Source organism: Podarcis raffonei, chromosome 3, assembly GCF_027172205.1.
Source record: "Podarcis raffonei isolate rPodRaf1 chromosome 3, rPodRaf1.pri, whole genome shotgun sequence".
Taxonomy (NCBI): Eukaryota; Metazoa; Chordata; class Lepidosauria; order Squamata; family Lacertidae; genus Podarcis; species Podarcis raffonei.
Genome location: NC_070604.1, coordinates 84,241,352 through 84,259,293, shown reverse-complemented (window position 1 = coordinate 84,259,293; position 17,942 = coordinate 84,241,352). Strand labels below are relative to the sequence as shown.

General features: G+C 40.1%; 1 protein-coding gene across 2 annotated transcripts in view; it reads left to right on the top strand.

The window, feature by feature from the left end:
* Nucleotides 1-17,942, top strand: part of HEATR5B (HEAT repeat containing 5B) — a 46,964-nt gene that overhangs the window by 13,797 nt on the left and 15,225 nt on the right. For both annotated transcript variants that reach the window (XM_053382795.1, XM_053382796.1), the window contains 14 exons: nucleotides 28-180; nucleotides 742-841; nucleotides 1,466-1,575; nucleotides 2,558-2,721; nucleotides 3,562-3,737; nucleotides 4,658-4,763; nucleotides 5,283-5,473; nucleotides 6,063-6,222; nucleotides 7,436-7,625; nucleotides 8,770-8,939; nucleotides 10,843-10,987; nucleotides 11,957-12,196; nucleotides 14,203-14,454; nucleotides 17,256-17,437. In XM_053382795.1, the coding sequence (XP_053238770.1) occupies nucleotides 28-180; nucleotides 742-841; nucleotides 1,466-1,575; nucleotides 2,558-2,721; nucleotides 3,562-3,737; nucleotides 4,658-4,763; nucleotides 5,283-5,473; nucleotides 6,063-6,222; nucleotides 7,436-7,625; nucleotides 8,770-8,939; nucleotides 10,843-10,987; nucleotides 11,957-12,196; nucleotides 14,203-14,454; nucleotides 17,256-17,437 (2,339 nt within the window). The remainder of the gene's footprint in view (nucleotides 1-27; nucleotides 181-741; nucleotides 842-1,465; nucleotides 1,576-2,557; nucleotides 2,722-3,561; nucleotides 3,738-4,657; nucleotides 4,764-5,282; nucleotides 5,474-6,062; nucleotides 6,223-7,435; nucleotides 7,626-8,769; nucleotides 8,940-10,842; nucleotides 10,988-11,956; nucleotides 12,197-14,202; nucleotides 14,455-17,255; nucleotides 17,438-17,942) is intronic.

The following is a 17,942-nucleotide window of genomic DNA, read 5'->3' as shown; positions in this document are numbered from 1 at the left end:
TACAGTAATTTGCCTTCTTACCCTTAGGTCCGTCTGCTGTTCGTTACCATCTTCCCAAAATGTTACTGCTGTGGCGAAATGTATTTCCCCGATCTTTGAAGGAGTTGGAAGCAGAGAAAGCTCGTGGAGATTCCTTCACATGGCAAGTAACACTGGAAGGACGTGCAGGAGCTCTCTGTGGTAAGAATCTCAAAGATACAGCTAACAGTTCCTGAATTATTTCAATCGGTTTTACCTGTAACATTGTGAAAAGATTCATGTTCAAATCTGAATACTAAATGGCCTTGAACAAGTTCCACTTCCAGTGTCACAGGGCCTTGTAAAATGCCCTGAGATCCTTGGAGGAATGCTGGGATATAAATGTCGCAAGTAAATAGTGTATAAAGGTAACGTAAGAGTTTGGCTTATTCAGAAGGCTGAGAGAGTAAAAAAAAATAGGTTCATTCGTAGTGGTACATGTGGCTCCTAAGGAAAAGATGCCTGATGAGGGAGACAAGTGGGGTAGTATTTGATTCCACCTGTCCTTCCTATAGCAATGCAAGCTTGGCTGAAACAATATAGACAGGTAGCAATAGTGGATAGCATGGGTGGGGCATTGTGGTTCACCTGGCTTCTTGAATGTCTCTGCTGATTAGCATTGGCATTTTGCCAGCAGCTGAACTGCAGTTTCTTTTTGATAGTTAACATTTCCTTGTTTGCTTACATAGTTTAAAATGTGACCAATGCATTTTTCATTATTAGCTATGAGAAGTTTTGTTGCTCACTGTCCCGAACTTCTAACAGAGGATGTTATTCGAAAACTGATGACTCCTATAGAATGTGCTATGACAATGATGTCTCAGTAAGTATAGTTTCCACAATGGTGAAGCAATTTCCCCTCAAAATCCTCTGTAGTCTGCATAACCAGAAAAAGTCAGAGAAGTTCTTATTTTAAATTCAAAATGAAGAAACAATCAACACTAACTTCTTAAAGTTAATTTTATGTCCTGTCTTACTGTTTTGATATTTAACATTTCCATTTTTAAACTAAATGTTATTTCTTGTTTTATGGAAGGCACAAATCTTCTTTAAAAATACTTTCAAAAATAATTTATTCTACATAAAATGAAATTGTGTGCATATCACATAGCAACTCAGGGATAGACCTTGCTTATAACAGTATTAAAAGTTAGACTTCAATCTAGTGCATCCTACCAGAAAGGTTACCACTAGCACAATGGGACTTCCCTCCACTTCTCCCCCCCCATGTGCTCCCTATGCTGTCCTCAGATCTGCTCTAGATGGTTGGAGGAACCTCCAGAACAGATTTTGCGGGGCGCAGGGGAGTTCTGTTGTGCAAGGGGAAATCCTTCTGCTGATGGAACCTTAGTCTTAGTGTTATGTTGAATACAACCCATTGCATCAACAGTTTACTATGCCATGATTTTTACTAGCAATTAATCTGGACTTCTTTTTAACACAATAGCATTCCCTCTGTAATAAAAGCCCACGGAGCTCATCTGAAGGCTAGTGCAGCAATGGTCCGATTAAGACTTTATGACATCTTGGCTTTGTTACCACCAAAAACATATGAAGGTAATTGCACTGAATTGTTGCTTATTGCTCTTAATGCTTGGGTCCGCATCCCTTATATTCTTATGTAGGCTTTTAAAAAACTTTAAAGTAGTCACAAAATTGAAAATAGTCGCAAGATAGGTAGCATTTCTGTGAACAAATAATGTATTTTTCTGGAGGACATCTGGCAGAATCACAGTGCTCACATATACACATCTGCACACCTGTAGAAAGATTAGAAATAACTATGCAGTAATATTCAGTAATACATATACCAGCTATGCCTCTAAGCAATGGTCCTGGGTAACTCACAAATACAATGTAGGGTTGTTAATGCTATCAAGCAGCAATAGTCTCCCTGGCCTTGGAGTGCAGGGTGTCTAGTTAATATCTGAAACTTCAAATGTTCTCCAAGCCTCTCTACTCTATACCCACCCATACACACTCACAAAACAACAACAACGTAAAAATAGATAAATAGAAATAAAAATGTGCACTCCACCCCCAAGACCATTCCATTATAACTATCCAACTCCTCTACTCTTCTGTTGACTGAACTCCAGCTTGGAGGATAATCACTGGATAGTACCTTTGATTTCTTCAACCCCTGTCTCAGTGAGGTTCAGTTGGAGAAATAAACTACCTGGAAAAGCTTTTACTTTTCTTTCTGGTATTTGGCTGGTTTCCCAATAGATTTTAGTTTCTTGGCACCGTGCTCTTTGAGGGCCTCTCTGGTAGTACTATAGTAAAGCAGTAGAGTTCTCTTTGCCAGTGGACACTACATTCGGTGCATCTAGCTGTACAAGACTACCTGACTTTTCAGGCAGGTGAATGTGGGCTTCTCATGGGTTATAGCTTCCCAAGAATAATATTAGTACTGATTTTCCTGTACTACACCATCCTTCTTTGGGAACTATTTCTGTTTCATATAATGCCTGTTGAATCACAGGATGTAAAATGCATTATATTTTGACGTTGTCCCCTTCCAATTATTCTCCTTCAGGGTCATTTAATGCACTTCTTCGGGAGCTGGTGGCAGAATTTACTTTGACAGACAACTCTGCTAATACTACTACATCTCTGCTTAGATCACTTTGCCATTATGATGACAGTGTTCTTCTTGGCTCCTGGCTGCAGGAAACAGACCATAAATCAATTGAAGATCAGGTATCAAATCCTTTAAAATCATTCCCCAAACATCTAGTTTTCTGTCTTTTTCAAGGCTCTTGAGCAAATCCACTGTTGTTATTTTTACAGTGCCCAGCACATATTTGTAATACTTCTACTGATTTCTAAATATAGAGGTTTAAGTTAGACTCAATTATAATTTGATTTTCCTTAGAGTTATGAAAAATGTTGTGTCTTGTAGAGTTTGTGAGAGATGCCAGAACAGAGTCAACCCTAAACTTGAACTCTTAAACATGCTACAGCAGAGCAGGCGAAGATGCCATAGAGTTAGAAAAGAATAAAGTCACATAATAAACATGTTTTTGAAAAAGAAAAAAGGCAATGGACCCTGCTGCTGTTGCTGCTCAAAGTATTACAGTAGGGCATCTAATAGTATAGTCATGGTGTGTGTTTCCTTCTCATACTTTCCAAATGAAACGCTTATGTGAGACTGCTTGATCTGTAATTGCCCTTATCATGTGTTCTGTGCAGTACTGGTAACCACGTGACTGGGCACAAGCAAAGCAATTTTACTTGAATTATACATACTGGCTCAAACCTTCCATGGATGTATTTAGTTTGATGAACTGAAGCTCCTTCCATTAATACATTCATGGAAGAACCCGTTCCTTGAAAACAAACATCACAGTGCTAAAAGCTAGGATCCATGCCTTAGAGTTGAATCTCCTTTTTTGTCCTTGAAATAATGGAGACACTGCAGAAGTATATAGGTTCCTTTGAACAATAATAATTTAGAAACAAAAAGCTTTGGAAAATGTATAATACGAAGCGATAAGTGTTACATGTTTATCATATTTCAAGTGTTCTGATGCTTTACAGCTCCAGCCAAACAGTGCCTCTGGAAGTGGTGCTCTAGAACATGATCCATCTTCCATTTATTTGCGCATCCCTGCTGGTGAAGCTGTTCCTGGTCCTCTTCCTTTGGGAGTGTCAGTCATAGATGCCTCAGTTGCTCTCTTTGGAGTGGTTTTCCCCCATGTTTCCTACAAGCACAGGTCTGTTTATAACCAGGGTGGCTAACCTTTGTTGGCCTTAGAGCCACAGTGACAACCCTCTTGAACTTGCAAGCCACACACACATGCATACACCATGCAAATTAGCTGAGGAGTGTCATTATTGCCTCCTCCTCTGCTCATCAAATGACCAATCAAATGACTGAAAAAGGCTGACGTGTACCAGTATTCAGATCAGGGCACTGGACTTTGCTCAATGTAGCACTGTCTACTTTAATTTTTGTTCTTTTTGCTGCTGCTACCAAAATTAGTAAGATCCCAGGGCCAAGGGGGCAGATTAGGGCGTCTGAAGCTAGGTGTAGGCCCCCCCAGCAAAATCTGTGAATATGTCATTATAGTGCTATTTAATTAAACAGCATCAAGGCTTAAATCCTATTTAAAAGTTAGCTATTAAGAAATTTTCCCACCTTTTAAAAAGTTTGTGTTATCTTTTTTATTTATAATCTGCATTATAGAGCATTTATTCAACACTTACTGTTGTGTTCACGCAACGTAATGTTTTCCCTCCTCCCTTCTTTCCTCTCCCCTGCAATGCCACACCCTCCAAAATCTTCTCCAGAGGGTTGAGGTGATGTTAAAAGAGGAAGGAAAGTCACATTATGGGAGTGGGGACAGTTATTGCCAAGCCTAGTTTTGGAGCTTCTGTATTGTAGCAGCAGCAACACTACCAGCAGCTTGCCTGGTGAATTCATTTGATGGCACTGTTAGATGAACAAATAGTCCAAGAGCAAATTTCGCTTGAAAGCACAGTAACATAATTTGAAGTACATTATATCACATTGTGGCATAGTCATTGGCCACACAGAGGCACCTTACAGTCATCACCTTTGAAGCCTGTGGGTTTTATAGCTCTTTTTCTATTACTTCAAGGAATATCTTTCTCATACTATATGTATTTACAGGCTACAGATGCTGGATCATTTTGCAGAATGTGTCAAGCAGGCAAAAGGTGTTCGTCAGCAAGCTGTGCAGCTTAATATTTTTACTGCTGTTCTTAGTGCATTAAAGGTAAACCTACTTTAAGAGGTATAATGCTGTTCCTATCCTACTGTAATTATAACAAGGCTGCAGTTGTGAGGCATAGAATGTTAATGTATGCATACAAATTCATTTCTGATCACTATTATTGCGCTAATATCAGTGCCCTCATATCAAAGGATAAGAGGTGCTGAGATAACTTACAAATGGAGTCCATTAACACTGTTCCATAAACTTGTTATGTGAGCCATAGTGGAAGACTTTGCACAATGATGTGTCAGAAGCTGTGTCATAGCATGCAAAATATGATGCATCACCTATGCTACAATTTGAAGGTGTTGTGCCCTTTTTACTAAGTCAAAAAAGCCCCACTTTGAGTGGAAGAGCACCTTTATGCTTCTGGTTATGTGACATCTGCCAAAACGTGTGAAAGCTTAAACCTTTCCCTGACTGGAAATGTAGGAAAGTCATTTGCAGAAACAGTAGTTGTGAATATGGGTATTATATGGTGTGTATCTGTAAAACTTTATATGTTGTCTTCTGTTAAAGGGCTTAGCTGAGAATAAAAGTACTTTAGGGCCGGAAGAAGTTCGCAAGTCTGCCTTGACACTAGTTATGGGGGCCCTTGACAACCCTAACCCCATTCTGAGATGTGCTGCAGGAGAAGCTCTTGGCAGAATGGCACAGGTGGTGGGAGAAGCAACTTTCATTGCCAGAATGGCTCAGTACAGCTTTGACAAGTACGTTGAACATTTTGCTTGAAGCAAAAGGAGAACTTTGTTTGCTACATCTCATTCCCCTGTGTGACAGGGGAGTATAGTTTTATATCGAATATAGTTTTTGTAGAATATAGTTTGTTTTGCTATGCATGCAAATATGAAAATGTGCACAGCTTAAAAACTGCATATAATTTCTAATTTTGGTTCTTAATACCTTAAGAAGGAAGTAACATGGCTGTAAGCATTTAAGTGTAAGGCGCTGATGCTTTTGCCTACCTTGGTCATTTGAAATGTTTTCTCTTTATATGATCTTGAAAAATAATACAGTACACATTTAACTTGTGCACATTCAGCTTTATGGGTGTGGCAAAAAAGGGGGGGAGGAAAATGGGTGGGGTTCCAGGAAGAATGACTTTGGCAATCCCACCTACCATTGAACCCAGTGGGTTTTGACTATATGTGATTTTGGCTTTAGGCACAATCTCTGGAAGGTAACCCTTACGTAAGTTGTGGACTTACTGTATTGGATTGTTTGTCTTTATTTGACATCAACAAAAATGGTATTAGCTACAGATTTAACAAAAATTAAACTTTACCAAAATCTTGATAGGCTGAAATCTGCTAGAGACGTCGTGGCAAGAACAGGCCATTCCTTGGCTCTTGGCTGTCTCCACCGCTACGTTGGAGGAATAGGTTCTGGGCAGCACTTGAAAACCAGTGTCAGCATTCTGTTAGCACTGGCACAAGATGGAACGTCCCCTGAAGTCCAGGTAAAGCAGATGTATAATATTCAGCACAGTATAATAAGGATTATACACTTTTAAATGCTTCATTCTGTATGCAGATGTTTTTAACAATATTATGAATGGCAAAAGAATCAGGCAGAAAATTCTGCAAACTTTTTTTAAACAAAGGTTTCTGAGCATAAGCACCCATGTTTTGTTGCTTCAACCACTTTTCAGTTATAGATAGCCATGCTACCTATTTGGTAAACAATCTGAAAATGTTTCTCTATAAGCGCTACTCTAAGCAGGTACTACGCACAACCCAGCCATACTTTATTTCTCTATTACTTTCTGTTCAACTGTTTCTATAATGAGCTCTAGGTAACATATATGATCATTGTGTGCCCCTCCCTTTCATACGTTCAAAACAGTCCTGCAAAAATAAAATAAAAATACTAACAGCTTGTTAATAGATAAGTTTAAATACTGTTGCTGTGGATGAAACGCCCCATTATCAAACTCCTGAAGTCTCAGGGAATAAAAATGCCTTCATAATTTGGGTATGCCCACTATTTGTTGAAGGGACGCAGGTGGTGCTGTGGGTTAAATCACAGAGCCCTAGGGCTTGCCAATCAGAAGGTCACCGGTTTGAATCCCCGCAACGAGTGAGCTTCGCTTGCACGGTCCCTGCTCCTGCCAACCAGCAGTTCGAAAGCACGTCAAAGTGCAAGTAGATAAATAGGTACTGCTCCAGCAGGAAGGTAAACAGCGTTTCCGTGCGCTGCTCTGGTTCGCCAGAAGCGGCTTAGTCATGCTGGCCACATGACCCGGAAGCTGTACGCCGGCTTCCTCGGCCAGTAAAGCAAGACGAGCGCCACAACCCCAGAGTTGTCCGCGACTGGACCTAATGGCCAGGGGCCCCTTTATCTTTACCTTTACTACCTTTACTACAGTGTTTCATTAACATTAGTGCTGGTGGTCCACTTCACAGAAAACTTAAACCATGTTGTGGGCCCTGATGGCTCTGCTTCCTCCCTTTTTAGTTCTGTGGGACATGAGCAGGGTCTGTGCTTCAGTTTCCTTAATAATTGTCAGAAAGTGGGGCTTCAGAGTTACTTTTCCAAGCCAGAGAGAGAGAGAGAGAGAGATAATGTGATGAAGACTGGGAACCGCTGTGCTAAAGTGACAACCATACCCTACCATAGTCTTAGTGAACTGTGCCAAAGGTATATGATTAACCTGTTAATTATTGTTCCAGACATGGTCTCTCCATTCGCTCGCTTTAATAGTGGACTCTAGTGGACCAATGTACCGTGGATACGTAGAGCCTACTCTGTCTTTGGTTCTCACATTACTTTTGACAGTGCCTCCATCACATACAGAAGTACACCAATGTTTGGGTCGATGTCTAGGTGCCATAATAACAACTGTTGGCCCGGAGCTGCAAGGTTAGTGTACAAAACAATAAAAATGAAGGCCGTAATCCTCCTGTTAAGTTGTGTGCACGTTATATTACACATTTTTAAAAATAAATCCAACTTCCAAACAAAGATACCTAAGATTGCAGCCTTAAAGCAAAATCCTAGTCATGTTTACTCAGAAGTCGGTCCTGTTGAGTTCAGTGGGACTTACTCCCAGGCAAGGATTGTGGCTTTAGTCCTGTTCCAGTCTCTCTCCATTTTATATCTTCTGCCTGACGACATTCTGATTGCTGGTGTGAATCCTAATGTAGCTGGTGGCGCTGTGGTCTAAACCACTGAGCATCTTGGTCTTTCTGATCAGAAGGTTGGTGGTTTGAATCCGCATGATGGGGTGAGCTCCTGTTATTCTGTCCCAGCTCCTGCCAACCTAGCAGTTTAAATGCATGCCAGTGCAAGTAGATAAATAGGTACCGCTGCAGTGGGAAGGTAAATGGTGTTATCATGCACTCTGGCACTCCTTGCAGTGTCCAGAAGTGGTTTAGTCATGTTGGCCACATGACCCGGAAAGCTGTCTGCGGACAAATGCTGGCTCCCTCAGCCTGAAAAACAAGATGAGTGCCACAACCCCATAGTCACCTTTGACTGGACTTAACCATCCAGAGGTCCTTTACCTTTACCTTTTTTACCTTCTGGTCTAACATGGACCACCAACAATAATGTGCAGATAGGTGTGCTATAAGGCTCCCTTGGCTTCGATTTCTGGTTCCTTTCCAACTTTCTCTTTTTTCTTATATTTTTATTTATTGGAGTCTCAGCTGCTCTTTTCTTAACATTCTTATTAGTGACTAAATATATGTAGGCTGGGATGCAGTTTTCATGCTGCTGTTTCGGGAATGTTGGTGTTTTCTTGTCTTTTATATGGTTGTTGATATTATTATTATTATTTATTATTATTATCATCATCATCATCATCATCATCATCATCTACCTTGTGAGACCAATGCCCTATAATCAAATAAATAAAGCTTATAGCCTTGGTGTATATTACATTTTGAGGTAAGTGACAGGATAGAAAATTAAATGCATCCATGGAAATTAAATGCATCCATGACTGAAATAGAATATTATGTAGATATTTTTGAAGTTGATTTGATAACTTTAAATTTGATAGGTAATGGAGCTACCATTTCCACCATCCGTTCCTCATGTCTGGTGGGTTGTGCAATTACACAAGATCATTCAGACTCTCTTGTTCAGGCAGCTGCCATTTCCTGCCTCCAGCAACTTCACATGTTTGCACCACGACATGTTAACCTCTCCAGTCTTGTTCCCAGCCTTTGTGTGAGTATAAGCTATGCCTCTCATTATGTTTCAGTACTATAACATTTATATAGTTGGATACTTGGGGATGGGTGGGTGAGAAATTTTGTCAAAATGATCAATTGTATTCTCCAGAAGTGGAGAACACACAGCCTTCTTCACGCCTTAACCCTTTCTCTGACTACCGTGACTTCTTAAATAGCCATAGTCCAACCAAATAGTTAAGCTCTTAAAAAATAATACAGGTTTCATTGCAGATTTTCAAGAACATACATACAGAAACAGACAGGTCATTCAGTTATAATCAGCTGTAGTCTCACAAAATAGCAATAACTAATAACAATAAAGCTTTCAACCTAGCAATTACAGATCACGTTGCCATTTCTCCCATGAGTATTAGGGGAGATGAGTGGAGGAGGTAGAAGAGAGGGAGGGAATCAAATTAAATAAAGTTATATGATTCTTATGAAAAGATATATAGATGTACTTCTTTCTTTTATTTATTAATTGCATTCATATACTGCCTTTCAGCCAGGCATCCAAGGCAGGTTACAGTTTAAAACATTCTTTCATTAGGAAGAAAATATTTACCATAAACGTTTGAATGTGTCTCTAAAGCATATTTAAGTTTGCTATAAACAGCAGTTTGCACTCGATAGTGGAAGCCGTTGATAACACATCATGTGAACTTCAGCTGCTCTTTGTTGGTTTTCTTCATAGAGCAGTACTGTTCTTAGCTGATAGCATCATTCAGATCAGATGATGGTAAAATACTAACCCTATTCATGTGTTCAAAAGAATGCATGAAGGCATTATTGAGGGGGAGTGGGTATGCACACACTAGTCAAAACAGACAAGTGCCTACACTTGAACTCTGGTGAATCTCTGGTCATAAAGAGTGCATCTCTGAAAGGATCACTTTTTGGGTGCAAGGGCACAGCTATGGCATCATAAAGAGACATTTTAGGGGATGGGCTGTGGCTTAGTGGTAGAGCGCATGCTTTGCAGGCAGAACATCCAGGGTACAGGCTTCGGTGGGGTTGGGAGAGACCATTGCCTGAAACGCTGGAGAATCACAGCCAATCACTGAGATAGATGGTCTATTGGTCTGACTCAGTACAAGGCAGCTTTCAATGACCCTATGTAACAGGGGCACCATCTGGGAGGCAGCAAGGGGCCCCCCAAAAATTCAAGGAGGCATGACACGTCAGCACGTTGCGGAGCATGCTCAATTGATCTTGGCATGCACAAGTGATGTCAGCATGCCCCACAGCTCCGGCCCCCTCATTTCCGGGGGCAAGCCAGTGCGCTTGCTATGTAAAGTGGTGCCTCTGACAGTGGAGGTAGAACTTAACCATCAGATGCATTGTTTCTTGAAGGCCTTATCAGCATCTCTGTTGTCCACGTTCTAGTGTCCAGGCAGATAGACAATTTTCTGCCCTTATAAAGACTTTCAGGCTTGTGCAACCGCAAGCCAGAGTTTCTTGAAGAAAGGTTGCTTCTATTATACTCCATAGCTTGCTGTGGCAATCACCTTTGTCACACACCTAGAAGCCATCCCATCCCAGCCACTACCACGCCACCAAATGACCCAAGTAATATGCACAAACAACACACATACCCCAGGCCCCCTTTTCGCAGCAGTCATATTGAAATGTGTATTTGGTTTCATGTGAACGTAAGAAGAGCCTGCTGGATCAAGCCAGTGGCCCATCTAATCCAACATCTGGTGTTCACAATGGTGAACCAGATGCTGTAGGAAACCCACAATATGCTAAACTGCTATTTTAATTGATTCATGTACTTTTTCAATTAATAAAAATATTGGTTTACTGAGTAGCTAATTTTAATTAAGCAACAGTACCTATGGGTTCTTTCAAGTCACCCAACTAGTTTGATTGCTGATTTATGACTCTGGTTGCAGGTTCACCTATGCAGCTCCCACCTTCTACTTCGTCGGGCTGCGGTAGCATGTCTGAGGCAGCTTGCTCAGAGAGAAGCCGCAGAAGTATGTGAATATGCCATGAGTTTAGCCAAAAATGCTGGAGACAAAGAAAATAATGGGATGAGTATGTTTTGCTTTGCATGTTTACCAAATGAAAACAGCTAATGCTGTAAACTTTTAAAGTTCATTTCCCATACTATATTTTCACCTGCATGTTGTCTGACTTCGTAAAAATGATATACATTTGTTTCATTCTAAAGTATTCACTTTTGACAGTTTTTCTCCAATGGTAGACTATGAAAGTGCACACTTTCCACATACCTTGGCCAGATTGGATTTGCCAGCATTTTGAATTGACTTGATTCTGTGTAGCAGAGCTGGGAAAGATGTCTGCCTAAAAGCTTCAAGAACTGAGCTCAAGGCCTATTGTAAATTAGACTTGACAGGACAAGGCTAGAGGTGCCTTTGTTCTAGGTTTGCAGAAAGCTTCCCTTCCCCGCCCCCCTTACATTCTGGTGGCTAACCTTTGGCCTTCCAGATAATGATTTACTGCAGCTCCCATCATTAGACATGCTTGCTGGGATTGATGAGAGCTGGAGCACAACTTCATCTGAAGGGTCACAAGTTAGCTACCTCTGTCTTATGTCCTAAGTATGTAGTGATACAGTTTTTGATTGGGTGACCTTTTTTCTACTGTCGGCCATCAATGCTTTTTTGAGTTAGACTAATTCATGCATATGTTAATTTATGTAAACCTTTTAAAAGGATTTGAATAAGTTGCCCAAATATGGAGTACTTTATTTTATATAAATGATGAAATATGCAACAACTTTGGATGGGCAGGTGTGTTTAAACAGAATTACATGACGCAATGATACATAGGTTACTTACTGGTACTTCCCTAGACTAGCACCTTAGTTTCTGCATCGTTGGTGTTTTATCATATTAAGTACTGCATTTTAATGCTGCAGATGTCATTGTGTTAGTTATTTGGATCATATGGAGCCATAGACTTTTAAGAAAAATCTCAAGTTGCTATTTTGATGAAAAGAATTCCTGTTAATGTAAAATGCCTTTACCATCTGTTTTGCAGATATGAATTCTTTTGCTCCAGGACTAGGCTCCCGGAGGGATATTCATGGCCGACATCAGGGAATCAATATCACAGAGACTGGACTTGAGGGAGTCCTTTTTGGAATGCTAGATCGGGAGACTGATCGGAAGCTGTGCTCTGATATTCATGATACCTTGGGACATATGCTTTCATCTTTGGCAGTAGAAAAGCTCTCGCACTGGCTGATGTTATGTAAGGATGTCCTTGCAGCATCCAGTGGTAAGTATCTGAAAATGACCATGTTTTGACTCTTGTAATTCCTTTAGAAGCTTTTTATTTAGCAGACTTTTCCATCAAGTATGCCTATGGCATTAAAGGAAGTCATGGTCCAGCCTCTACTGAAGAAAACCTTGTTAAACATCTTGGAACAACAATTGTCCAATGTCTAATATTTATCTTTTGGGTTGTTGTTGTTGTTTAGTCGTTTAGTCGTGTCTGACACTTCATGACCCCATGGACCAGAGCACGCCAGGCACTTCTGTCTTCCACTGCCTCCCGCAGTTTGATCAAACTCATGTTAAGTACTCTTTTGGGCAGTGGCGTCACAACGGGGGGCGGAGCGCCCCGGGTGTCTTGTCTGGGGGGGGGGTGACAAGAAGGCACCCCACAGGGGCTCTCAGCGGCGCGAGCAGCCATCGCTCCGCTGCGGCCGCATGTGGAGAATCCTCCATTCGAGGCTGCAGTTGCGAGCAGAGGATCCCGGCGCCATCCATACAGCGCTGGAGTGTCGCCGCCGGGCCCGGCAAACCACTATGTACAGTACATGTGCGGTTTCACTATGTACCGCACATGCACTGTACGTTGTGACGCTGCACATGCGCCCTACATAGCAACGCCCTGCCCCGGGTGTCACGACGCCTTCGTTTGCCCCTGCTTTTGGGTACCCAGTCTTGTTAGATGCATAGGTCACGTAAGTAGTGAGGAGTGCCTTTTTCCAGCTATGACTGGTGCACCAACTGCTACACCCCCACCTAACAAAATTGAACCCTTCTATTCATGCTCTAGTGACCTCCGATAAGGCTACTGGAACATGCTGTAAGGACTAGATGCACAGTAATCTAACTGAGGCCTCATCCATCTGGAATTATGTATTATTGGAAGCTTTTTTCCCCAGGCTGTAAAGGTCAGCCTTTAAAGTTTTATTTAGGTGCTGATTTGTGTTTTCACTAATACACGAGGGCCTCATAATTTCAGTGGAGCCTGAGGCATATTAGAAAGTCACTGCTACAGTGTTTTATAGGTAGCTTAGGAGGTGCTTGGTGTGTTGATAAAACTGTCTTCAGAAGATTATTTATGAGCTACTAATATGCAAATGAAATAACTCTTGAGTCACTGATCTGTTGATCCCAGTTTCTTCTAGGAACATTTCAGATAGAAATTGGAGCCAAGAACATTTCAAATAGAAATTGGAGCCTGGTTTGGAGCCAGGGTATGAATTGGGCTATTGACATCTCCTGAATTTTGTTAGCTTGTATTAATCAGTGCTGTGGAATCATTCTAGATTCTTGCCAAATATTTTCTTGTAAATATAGTGCCCTGCCAATATTTGTATCATAGGCCAAAAGAATTGTGGTGAGACTTTACATATGTTTTAAAAGGCCCTGATATTGTCTCGCTAGATTGACTTCAAAGCGCCATCTTCATCATTTTTGAGGTGTAAGCATGCATTTCTTACTATGTCTCTTTAGAGAAATACATTTTTGCTGTAAAATACCAAGATGTTTCTGGGCTTGATTGCGAAAAGAACTATAGTTCAACAAGTTTGCCACTGTCATTTCTTGCATTTGTTACCTAGTGTCAGTTTTCCCCAATGCAAGAATAAAAGGTTTGCTATTCTGATATCGGACTGAATTAAATTGATATGTCAGCTGATTTTCAGTGGGTCTACTCTAACTAAATTTAACTATTGTTCATAGGGTTTTAGTACTGTTGAACTGGTTTGGTATTTTTTCTGTAAAGTCATACGGAAAGGTTTTGTTATGCTTTTTTTAAATAGCTTTTCAGTGAAAATGAAGACAGTTTTATTATCTCAAGCTTCTAGGTGGATAATTTAATACTGATTCTGTTGTTTTATTGCTGGTTTCCTTTTAATGCTGCTTTACTTTGTGTTTATTATTACATATAATTACATTTTATTCTTCTTGGGAGATGTCCTGCAAGTTGCTCTACTGAAAGCTGGGATAAAAATGTTTTAAATGAATAATAGATCCTTTCTTATTTTGCAGATATGACCACTACAGCTCCTTTGGGAGGTGAAAAAGATGAAGATTCGGAGAAAAAAGATGAAATGGATGATGATATGATGTTTACTACACTGGGTGAAGAAGACAAAACAAAGCCTTCTGTAGCTCCTCGCTGGGCTACTCGAGTATTTGCTGCTGATTGCCTGTGTCGAATTATCATGCTATGTGAAAATGCAAATAAAGCCCACTTTGATCTAGCTCTTGCCCGTTCTGCCAAACTCAGAAATCCTAAAAGTAAGAGAGACTGGTATCTTTCTCTCTCTGTGTGTGTGTGTTTCTTCTCTAGAATAACTACTTAATTATAGGTAACTATAGCCCCTTATCTGATTCTACTCTAATAAAATCCTATAGGGCGGACAGTTGAAAATTCAAGGTCTCTTAAGGAGCCTCATCTCTGATCAGGGATTCAGTGTGTGTTTGTGGGCCATGTTGAGGTTTCAGGTGGCTTTTTCCTGCAGATGTAGACAGGTTTGCACTCACACAGAGAGGTTAAGTGTTAACAGTCCATTGATTCTGACATTTTTATGAGCAGAGGCATTTTTTTGTCCAGTGGTCATCCTTTTCTAAGTTCGGCAATTAAGAGACAGTTGGAATGACCATTAGTCTGTGAAAAACTATTGTGCCTTTTTATCTTGACATTGACTTGCTTTACCTTTTGCCTGTTGTTGCTGTTGAGGGGTCCTGGGGCAAGGAAAAGTCCATTCTGTCTTTGTGCTCACTCTGCTCCTGGTTGCCTTGTCAGCCAGGATGCTGCTGATATTTCCAGAGGAGGAGGAGAGTGGAAACAGCTGCTGCTAATTGACTTGCATTCCAGCCCACAGACTGAGATAGGAGGGCCAAGGAAGTGCAGACCTTTCTGAGGTTGCTGTGAAGGCATCACCATGTTTTATTTTGTACTGCTGAATGTGCTCAGTAGGAGAATGTAAGTAATGTATCATAGGGTGGCAACAGGAATTATATATTCACCGCCCAGAGTAAGAGACTGAGTTGCAATACTTTTGTGTTTCAAAGTTACTTAATACCAGTTTGGTCCTAACTGGGTGAGAGATGGAGTGATTTGGGAGTGGTTATATTGCTGCTTATACAATACTTCATTACCCTAGCTGGAGGTAGGTGAATGAGCTGGTTGTAAACTATGCTTAACACAGTTGTATATTCTTGTAGACCAGATGTTCACTTTGTAATAAATAGTTAGGGATTAGCTGTGCATTATCTGTATGGTTGGTGGGAATGCATAAGGTATGTTTGTATGTGGACGGTTGCTAAGAATGTATTTGAGATATGTTGCTGTGGGGGAGTGTAGGTGCAGCTTCTATTTCAGGCATTTGTGTGGTTGCTAATGCTGCTGTTTTGTAGGGGTTGTATTTTTGTATACAATTTTAGTCTGTAATTTTTTATGTTTGAGAATTTTGTATTTGATCTTCATGTGCAATGTTTTATTTTGACATTTTGTTATGCTTTATGTGATGTTTTAAGCTAGGTTGTAAACCACTTTGAGATTATTCTTATTTAAATAAATGGAAATCATTTAAATAAATAGTGGTAGGAAAACAAAGGAGTAAAAGGGAAAACCAGTTTGTAACCTGAAAGCTAAGCTGCTGTTCTGGGCATAGGCTGTGGCTACTCTTGTAAATATCTGGGAGCTTCAGTTGGTACATCATGATGATGTGGCTCCCTCCATTGGCCTAAATATGTTTGGACATAATTATATTGGTGTATTATGTATATGTCTTGTGCATATACCCTTCTGATCTCTGGACTCTTATTTCATTTCTTCCAATGTGTAATTGAAGATATCTAGGGTGAATTAACCATTCCCTGTTATATCTGAACCAGGAAACTATACTTACCAGATTTGGATGAAACTAGTGTCTGAAACCACAGTTTGAAGTTGGTTTCAGATCGTGGTTTGGTCTAAGTCCAGTAAGCTTAGGTTCCTGGTTCAGAAATAATGGGAAATTATAACTAAATCACCCTAGAAGTGTTCAGTCACAGCATGATAAGAAGTGAGGCAGAGTGACACAAGGACAAAGTATGCAGACACAACCTTCATGCAGATTTTGGTTTAGTGAGCTGAGATATATATGATTGAATTGGATCTGAAATATTTTGTTCTGGCATGTTAGTATTTACCATGAAGTCTTATCAACAGGTGTTCATAATGATTGCTGACTTATATGTCCAGATTCAGAGGTGGTATGCCTCCGAATACCTTTTCCTGGGTGGCAAAAGCAAGGAGGTATAGCAGTGGGTTGCAAGCAAAGCAGTTAACTTCAGATCCTGCTTGTGGGCATTTCAGAAGCATCAGATAGGCTACTATTGATAATATGGAATGTAAAAGAATTCTTAAAAAATTATGTGATACTTACTACAAAGTTAGGCACATTTTACAATTTAGATGAAAATAATGTTGGAAATTTTGATTATTGCGTTTAAAGCCTGCATATTGAAATAGGTCATTCCACTGACTCCTTGTACTGATGATTTCTTTTAGATTAAATAAAATGGTAATAGAATTATCTGCAAAAATCCTATGCGAATTAAGTTTAACATTGAGTAAATTGTGTGTGTGTGTGAAATGCAACAAAGGTGATGACTTTATAGATTGTTATATTTTTCATCTTTTCTCCTCCTGGCATTCTTTCAATAGATTTGTTTATGGTCTGAATTAAGCTTTTGTTTCTTGTGTGAATGAATTGCTCCTTTAATCTAAAATATCCAATGGGTGAACCTTAGAAGTGATCACATGCTCTGTTGTAAACAATAGGCACTGTGAATTTGCTAACTGCAGTTTAGATTTTCCGTAGATGCAACATTGTTATCATTTCAAATCCTATTTTAAGGAGAATAGTTCAGAATTCATGAGAGATATTGGCTCTTAAGGTGGTACTTTTGCTCATTTTTTCTGTTTTGCTTTGCTTAGACTATATCATATGTCTATATTAGAATGTAGTTCTTTGGGGGGAAAGATGTGTGTAAGTTTGAACCACGGATGACTTCTGAAACAGTCTGCTTTTTCTTGTGTCTATTTTCAGATGACCTTCTAGTTCTTCACCTCTCTGATCTTATTCGCATGGCATTTATGGCTGCAACTGACCACAGCAACCAGTTACGAATGGCTGGTCTCCAAGCACTTGAAGACATTATCAAGAAATTTGCAGCAGTTCCTGAACCAGAGTTTCCAGGCCATGTGATTCTAGAGCAGTATCAGGCTAATGTAAGCTTATCTATGTGCTTATGCCATTGCAAAAAATCAGTTGTGAAACGAGATGTATCCCAGCTGAGAATCGTCTTGCTTTTGATGGGCATGAAGAGATCCTGTTTGTCACAGGTGCTCTGTAGGCATGCATGAAGCTCTCATACAGGTCTAGGCTCATTATATGTGAAGATTTACAACTCCCCCTTTTAATCTTCTTAACCTACCAATTCACATTTGGAAAGTCATAAAAGTTGAGTCAGTAGCCATGGCTAGGTCAGCTTGAATGTTGATGAGCAATTGACTCCCTTTCTCCATGATTTATAATATTGCTACAATCAGCATTATCTGCCATAGCAATTGCAAAACGAAACTTGTGACTTCTTTGGAGACGCATTTGCTTCTAAAATTAGATGTCTTTTTCCACTGAAAAAAATGATTAATAGTGTCTGTCGTATAATTATGACAGTTACGAAGGTTAATTAGCTGCAAAGGTTAATTAATGCAAAGTGTCTAAATTCCTGTT